The sequence below is a fragment of the Micrasema longulum genome, unplaced genomic scaffold (genome assembly GCF_059751315.1).
Source record: "Micrasema longulum isolate JH-2025_06_02 unplaced genomic scaffold, ASM5975131v1 h1tg000805l, whole genome shotgun sequence".
Classification (NCBI taxonomy): Eukaryota; Metazoa; Arthropoda; class Insecta; order Trichoptera; family Brachycentridae; genus Micrasema; species Micrasema longulum.
Window position 1 is genome coordinate 243705 of NW_028277997.1, and position 9018 is coordinate 252722.

General features: G+C 30.7%; 1 protein-coding gene across 1 annotated transcript in view; it reads left to right on the top strand.

Moving 5' to 3' along the window:
* Positions 1 to 9018, top strand: part of LOC148278948 (aldo-keto reductase AKR2E4-like) — a 29536-nt gene that overhangs the window by 6868 nt on the left and 13650 nt on the right. The window contains exons 2-4 of the mRNA XM_088230674.1: positions 4213 to 4293; positions 6416 to 6589; positions 8190 to 8306. Coding sequence (XP_088086800.1) covers positions 4213 to 4293; positions 6416 to 6589; positions 8190 to 8306 — 372 coding nt within the window. The remainder of the gene's footprint in view (positions 1 to 4212; positions 4294 to 6415; positions 6590 to 8189; positions 8307 to 9018) is intronic.

A 9018-nucleotide genomic window follows, 5' to 3' on the forward strand; every position in this document is an offset into this window, starting at 1 on the left:
TCTACTCTTCCATCTCTTGACATTCGTTGTTTAAATTTATTATGAAGTCAGTAACCTCACTTCCCCTTCCAAATACCATTACTTTTGACTTACTTTCGTTCATCGCCAATTCGCTCTCCAGGCATCATACATTCTAGAGACTATTTGTTGCAAATCATCCTGTTGATACTACAATACATAAAATATGTTTGTTTAAACTTTGAGTTAATTTGATAGTAGGCATATAACAATTAAAAATTTAAAAAACTGAATTTCACAAGAAACTGAAAAAAAAGTTTTGCTTTTCAAGATAGACAATAAATAATACTTTATCTTTAAATTTTCTATAATACGCTACGTTTTATTGTATTTTTAAAAGTATATAACAATAATTGGCTAATTTATATAACGCCGTTTGGGTGAAAAATCACCTCAAGAGCACCTGGGAATTTCGTAAAATACGAGTATACTTGTATTTATTTCACTAGTATTAAATTTATTACCGACCATGTTTTACGGGTTTTTAAAAAAGTTTTTAATTGTTTTATTTATCATTTTTTATTTCCTTGTTTTCAAATAATACAATTCATTTGGGACATATTAAAATATATTTATGATTCCTTGGACCGTTAATAAATTAATAAATCAATTACACACCTAAAAAAACCTTTTTTTGAAGGATTTATGTACACGAATTACGTTGTCTAGATTCAAATTCCAAAAGGTATATGTTATAAGATCGCTTTGATACAGATAAGGTTTATTTAAAATTCTTTGTCATGTATGCAAATAAACTGGTTAAACTAGATTTTATGTGGCAGTAATAATTACGTTTCAAAATACTCTCATCGGGGTTGTTTTATTTTAATCATTACTTTTGTTTTTTATACTCTGGTCAAACATGGCTGGAATATTTTTTGCCTTATTTAAAACAGTAGACTGGCCGTATTTATTTGAGAAAAATATGCTGCGACAAACAATTATTTAAAAACATACAGATCTATACGTAGAGGTATAGGATCCCAAGCGGCATTTTTGAGGAAATCACTTTTTGCTGGAATGTAGATTTTTCCTGTATCTGTTATAACAATTATAAATTCTCCCGAGTGATTACGAAGATACACTACCGACCCCCCATCTTCAAGTTTTGAAGTGGCTACAACGGTTTGAACCAACGGGTCGAGCACCCTACGGACCCTACGGCACATATATCTACCCGTAAAAAGTGACAAAAAATTTGTTTCACCGAGCAATTTTTTAATTACAATTTTATTAATTTTATAATCGTTCTGAGGTTGCCAGGTTTTTCTCTTAAAAACCTATTTAAAATACGAGAGAGAAATAAGTAAATTTTGAATCGAAATTGGATTCTGACATAACTGTCAGTTTTGAATTTAAACGGCTAGGTCGGCTAAATGCAGTGGTTGTATGCTGCCCTATTAACATTGAAGTGTATCTAGCAGCAATTTAAATAATTTTTGTTATTAGTTTTTTTACACCTTTTTACTATCTTTCAGAATATGTATTGAATTGCAAAAGAGCTGGCTTTGTAATACCTTGGTAGATAAATACAGACAAAATGTAAGCCTACCGTCTTGTTAATTGTCAAAAGTCATATAAAAATCATGTTCTGCGAGCATTTTTTGCTTTAATCTGTTTGAGTTTATAATCACTTTGAAGTGGCCGCTTTTTATTACAGAAGCCTATTTAAAAAATGAATTAGAACTATTTTAAATTTTAATTGAGTAATGTACGGTGTAATTATTGGTTGAACTCGATCATATGACGCCCAGATGACAAGTCGGTAGAGCATACCGAGGTAGATGGAAATAGTATAGAAATAAAGTATACCGTATCGGTATGTACCGTTGAAGACAGCCTTTGCAATTGCCCCTCTTGTGGTATAGTAGCACATTATGTGCTAGGTATCAGAGGCGAATCGTCCAAATAAGCAATTATACACAGCTCACCATTATATTTGAGTTTCGATAATATTTTTTTATGGTAACCGTGTTTATAGGAAAATAAATATTATTTAATATAAATCACCACCACCTAATCTTCCTCATCTATCTTCCTAAAAAAATAAAAATATTATATGCGCCCAGCGCTCAGTTCGTTCTGAGTGAACGACGAAACTAGCCGATTACCTCAGATTAGTACTTCATACAAAAAATCAGACATTATTTTACATCTTCAACTAAGTCAGGCTTTTTCGTATAAATCAAGCTTGCAGATTACAAATATTATTTGATGATTCTCTATTTGGAAACCAGTATTTTGAACATTGTTTCCGAAGGACTATTTTTCTTTGATAGGATACCGATGACATATTATGCATCTCATAATTTAGATTTACGACAGTTTACTTTTGGGGGTACGATATGTTTACAAAAAGTCAGCCTACACATAAAAAAATACTAGAGATATTTTATACATTATGTGAGTTTAAAAGTTTAATTTAAAAAAAGAGGTAAACATAACTTTTGGTTTGGTCATGTAGCGCTAAAGAAGTTTGCTTTTTAAAACGGGTATCCAATATTTACATAATATACTATTTGTGTATTGAGAATCTTGTCAATCAACTTCTAAAACTAAAAACAGCATTTTAAACGGTTCACTGACCAATATTTAGTGGTTATCGCGATTGGCTGTGCACGAGGTCTTAGGTTCCTTATCCGATAAGCCCCATAAAGTGACGTTATCTTACTTTCTTAAAAGTTCTCTACCTTTGTTGAAATAAATATCTGTTTAAAAATACAAAAAAGTGCTCCACACGAGATATTGTGTGGCAGACTTGGGAAAATGCAGCTCTTGAAATGTAGGGTTAACTGCGATTCGTAATAAATACATAGATATCTTTTTTCCTACTATTCTTGTATTTTCGCAAATTTTCCTTTAACGTTGTAAGTATACATTAAAAAATAATTGCGTACAATGTACCCCGTTTATAAAAAAATATACATGTAGGCACATTTCGGTAATTTTTATAGAACGTGACTATTGACTATGGTGTGGCTCATTATATAAAAATGAAAATAGTGGTTCTCGTGACCTCGTGTATGCTCACTGCCCTCTCCTGTTAAATGAGTTCACTTAATATGTCCTTACGAGATCCAAACGTGCCAACATCCAACATTTTTTTATGTTTTTCTAATCAGTAATAGAAGTTTTATTTTTATCTTCATTTCTAAAAATAAACCGTATATATCACGATATTTTTTACTTAAAACGTGTTTTCGAAAAAACATTCAAGCTATATTTAGGATTTAGGCTGTGTACCAGACGTACCAGAGTTCACACTACCTGAACACACAGCCAAGCCCTTTTCGCCTATGGCCGTTCTCACACCACAGCAAACATCCACTCAGCCCACCAACAAGCTTATTTCACCAACAAGCTACAGAAAGTGGCTTGGTGGGATTTTAGTTTTAGTAAAAATTGAAATTTAAAAACTGTAAAAATGTATAATTATAGTAATTAAATAAAAAAGGCGGAAAAAAACATAGGGCGCATTGGCGTTTATAGTAAAATATTTTTTTATAGAATTATTTTATTTATTAATTCGCAGATAATTGCACGAATCAGTTTACCCGAGGCCGACTAATCTCCACTCGATTTCCTTTACCAAAATTTTCATGTGCGAGTGGATACTGAAGAAAAAGACGAAAAAGTTATATAATAATTAGGTATTCATTCCACCCTAATTCTGGGTCTAACGGTCTGGGTAGATTGGCACGGTAAACGTGCAATGGGCCTATTGCACCCATAGTTTATGCGTGTGTTGGTTGCGTTAGTTGGGGGCGGAAGAGACGACTTTTTAAGCGACGCTGATGATAATTTAAGCAATTATCATCAGCGTCGATAATTTAAGCAATACAATTTACTTAACTAATTTTAGTTTTATTTAGGAATTTTTCCTTTATTTCTTGCTCGAGAGTAATATATAGGTCGCGATATATTTGCGCTAATATGGTTTATAAATTATTTAAGACAATTAACTACGTATATTATAATTAATTGTATATTTATTATTGAATGAGCCTTGTTGATGCCTAGACTTTCATATTTACTTCTCAAAAATGTTCTCTATCATTGTTTTAATGTGTCAACAGAAATGTTTTTTGAAAGAATTCCATTTTCCAAATTAAGTGATTTTTCAGGACAGACAAAAAAGCAGTTCAATTATAATAAATAATATATATTTTTTTACATTTAGTTTATATTTTTCAGAATTTTGGATCTGGCAAAGCAACTACTCTGAAGTTAAATGATGGAACAAATATTCCAGTTCTTGGAATCGGAACTTGGTTGGTATGTATTTACATGACCTTAAAACTCGTTATGTTTTTTTTGTCCGTGTTCGGACTTATGAAGAATACAGTCCTGTGTGAGAAATAGTACAGCTTGCCCACCATATACCGCACACCGCATCTGATGACATAAGTCGCCTTGGCAGTGCCCTCATTCACGGAAAAGTCGCTCGTTGCAAAACAAGAAAAGCAGCCCGAAGGAGCTCTCTGTAATTTGGTAGCCTTAGCATTTCTGTGCTGAAAGAAGGTAATCCAGAAGTACATAATGTACTTCATTGGATTGAGAAAAAAGAAAAAGGAATTCTGCACTACTCTTCCATATCTTGAAAACATGCTTCCCAGATACACAAATTCTTCTACTTGCTCGAGACATCGTTGTTTACATTTATTATGCAGTCAGTAACCTCACTATCCCTTTCAAATACCATCACTTTTGACTTACTTTCGTTCATCGCCAATTCGCTCTCCAGGCATACATCATACATTCTAGAGACTATTTGCTGCAAATAAGCCTTGCTGCTTGCTAACAGAACTGCATCGTCAGCATACAATAAGCAGCTTACTGAAAAATTATCCATTTTTGCTCCAATACCCACACATTCTATCTCTTTCATACAGTTGTCGATGTAAAGATTAAACAACCATGGTGACATTACACATCCCTGTTTCACGCCTTTGGAGATCGCAAACCAAGATGTAAATCCCCCATTAACTCTTATACACGCTGAACTCTCCTCATAGAGAGACGATACTGCACGTATAAGTTTATTGTTTACTCCATACTTTTCCAACTCGCCCCACAATTTCATTCTATCTACCTTATCACACGCTTTTTGCAAATCGACAAATGCGCAGAATAGTTTTTGACTTTTTGATATAATTATATTCTGATACATGAAATATATTCCTCAGCTTCCTGTCTAGTATTTTTAGCAATCCATTTATGGACTCGAGCTTTGAAAATATTGTTTTTCGTTTTGTTCACTAATATGTCCTTGCTTAAAAATTGTATAGCTTAGGGGCCAGAAAAGTATAATACCTTTGTTCGTAATTTGTTTGTTTCTTTGGGAGCAGAAATATTGTTTTTTGTGTTTGCCTCGTGGCGTAAATTTGTTGTTCATCATTATGTCTGTCAGGATTTTGACGGAAATGTCTTAAAATTGTCTTGATGTATATTTATCTTATGTCTAGTACTGGAAATTCTGTAAAAAGTCTGTCTGTAGAGTATTGGTAAGGCTTTTTGTGCTTTCATTATTATCTACAACGTAAAATTAAGTTTTCTGTGTAAAAAATAGAATTTGTGTACATTTTTTTTCCAAACATGTTCAATTGCCGGTTATCGACGAAGAAACTTTGATTTTTTATAAAAATATACACGCTTTCGTACATAAATATTTCGTACTTTGTACTTACAGCCAATCTGCCTAACAAAATTTATTTTTTACCCTTGAAAATAGATGCACTGTATCCGAATTATGCTATTTACACATATTATTAAATAATAATGTAGACTCTTTTAACCTACTCTCCAAAATTAATCTTAATGTCCCCATTCGCGCGACAAGAAATAAGTATTTATTCCATCTGCCAGTCTGTAGCACTAACTATGCACAACACTCTTTCCTCTATCGTTCTTGCTCTAACTATAATGTTTTTTTTTCATCTATTGATATATTTTACATGCCCCTTAATTTATTTTAAAATAAATTAAGACATATTATTTCTGGCTGCGATACGATCCCACTTACTGTTTAATGATGCAAATACCTGAACACTTACTCCCACACTAATACACATAAACACATATCTAAACTTACTCTCATACAAATACACATAAACACATCCTTTTGTTTACACAATTTAATAATATGTATGGTTTTTATTTAGAAACTTTGCTGGTCTATCTTTAAACTGTATTTAAAAAAATATATATATTGTATCATTGTCGACTGTTTGTTTCTTTAAAAAAAAACAATAAATATCGATACATATTAGTTTATATCGTCTCAGTATATAACGATGAAGATAGCCGTTCATAATCGCGGCCCAGGCCGGCAAAAGTAAGGGAAGTTAATGACCAACGTAAGGTTATATTGACATTTATTAATGGATGTGAATTTTAGAACGGCGGAAGCAATACGGAAGTACAAAAGGCAGTCGAAGCAGCTATTGACGCAGGTTACCGCCATATTGACACTGCTGCCATCTACGATACGGAGAAACAAGTTGGACTAGGAATAAAATCCAAAATTGCCAGTAACATAATTAAGAGAGAAGATATTTACGTCACTACCAAGGTGAGTTTGAAAAAAAAACCTGTCTGTGAAACGATATTTTTTTATTTATTTAATACTCGTACTCCACAAGAATACATGATATAATTGAATTAACAATGGATTTTTCACTGAATGAGAAAACCCGTGCCGAGGAAGACGTTTTACAATTTACAGTACAGTTTGATTTTTTTTTACACAATTAATAGAGTTAGGATATTTTTTTTTTCGAAAAAAAAATTACATTCAATCATTAATTTTTATATCCTAACTTATTGAAGGTAGTTTGGATTATATGGTGACCAAAGTTTCCAGGTTCATTGATTTTCTTTCAATGAATATATTTTTTTCTTCCTACGGTATTTGGAATATTTTTATTTGTCCCGAACATTTTTTGGCAGACTGTAGAAGGATTTTTTTACTTATTTAATTCAACATGTACTACGGCCCATATGAGCATTCATAATTTGCCAAAAATAGTCTAGGAATGAAATATTTACAAAATTTTTTTAAAAGTGAAATATAAATAATTCTGTAAAAAACGTCTTGAACAAAAACATTTACAATTTTAAATGATTATTAAGGGCATAAGACATAAGTTAATCCAGAATTTGAAATAAAATCGCAAAAAAACTGCGGTGTTTGAAGGGCTTATATTTCTTTTTTTAAATTAAAATTCATGGTTTTTTTATAACTTTTCTGTTCATCATATAATTTATTTTCTTAAATACTTTGTTTTTATATGAATTTTAATAGGCGTAATCTGCCGGTCAGAAAGTAATAATTATGTTTCAGTTACGTAAAACTTTTGTCGGCCTCGTAGTAGCAAGGGGTCTCGGGTTTGATTCCCGGCATGGTTGAAATGAAATAATTATTTTAAAGGGTGTTTTTACTCTAGAATATTTCATAGTCCCTGGACTGGTATCTGAAGCGTAAGACTGATCATTTTACTTTTATGTAATAAAAAAATGATCAAGATACGTTACGATTGGTGAACGAATGCAGTGCCTAATGCTCCATTAAGTGCGAAAAGAATGGCAAAATACACTGGAACCTCGTTTTACACGGATTCGAAATAACCCGGGCTAAAAATTATGTTTAAAGATTTTTGAACATTAATTTAACGATGCGTGAAGGAAATATAACTATACAATTTGTTATTAGAATGCCCTACATTGATTTTTGATTTACTTGGCGTATAATAAAATATATGATAGTGATAGCGAATAATCTTTGTAACGGTTTTTTAAAAATATTTTGATGTTATATTTAAGAAAAAAATTAAGCTACCATAAAAAGTAAACTATTTATTTTATTTTTCAATCCTAAATTGATTTTTATACAAAAAAACCTATACACCATCGTTCTTTTTGTTAGTACATTGTTTTACGCGGGTGTGGAACGCATCCCCCGTGTAAAAAAAGGTTCCTGTTTAGGTATATTATATATTTTATATCGCTTGAATTTAATTCGTAAATTATCTAATACATTTAGGAAAGTTACTCTGTTTTCTTCAACAAAGCTATTCGGTAGTTTTTACTTACTTGAAGATTGTGAATTCCAATCTCAGAATTTAAACCGCAAAATAATTAAATCAACAATATTTTTTTCTGAAATATTTTAGCTTTGGAATGACAAGCATCGCCAGGATCAGGTTGTACCAGCTCTTAGGAATTCCTTGAAGAATTTGGGTTTGGATTACGTTAATCTTTATTTAATTCACTGGCCAATCAGCACGAATGTAAGTTTTAATTCAAATGCATATCTAGATTTATAAACGTGAGAATCTTAAGCTTTGAAAAACTAAAAATAAAATCCCAATAATTTCGTATTCTGTTAGATAATTGCAATTTTTGTTCGTCTATTTATGAATATCAAAATATGTTTATTAATTATTATGAAATTCAACGTTTTGCTTTTACTTATTATTGGTCTTCAAAAATGTTTTCATTAATTTTTATAAAAGTTACAATTTTTATTATTGGCAATTGCTTTTATTAATCATTATTTAATTCTCAGTTTTTTGAAAAATTATTAATGATATTTAAAAACATATGTTTTTATTTAGTATGAAAACTTTTAAAAATATTTATTGCGAAACGTTTTTATTAATAGTTTATTGAAACAATTTTTTTTTTTTAAATTCTTTGCTACTTGATATTTTTTATAATTTAAGATACATGTATATTTTTAATATTTGTTTTTATTATTTAGAATATGATGTGATAAAATAGTTAAGAATAATAACTATTAATTTATTAATTGATATATTAGTGTGTTAATAAATCAATAAATCAATAATAATATTATATTTTTATTTGAAACATTTCTACTCAACACAGGCTTTTACCTAAAGAGCTAAAATATGTTCAAACCAATAAAACAGCAATTATATAACATTATGTATTTTCTTTTTGTTCTTTATCAAATAATTTGGCGGCCCCTTGCTATAA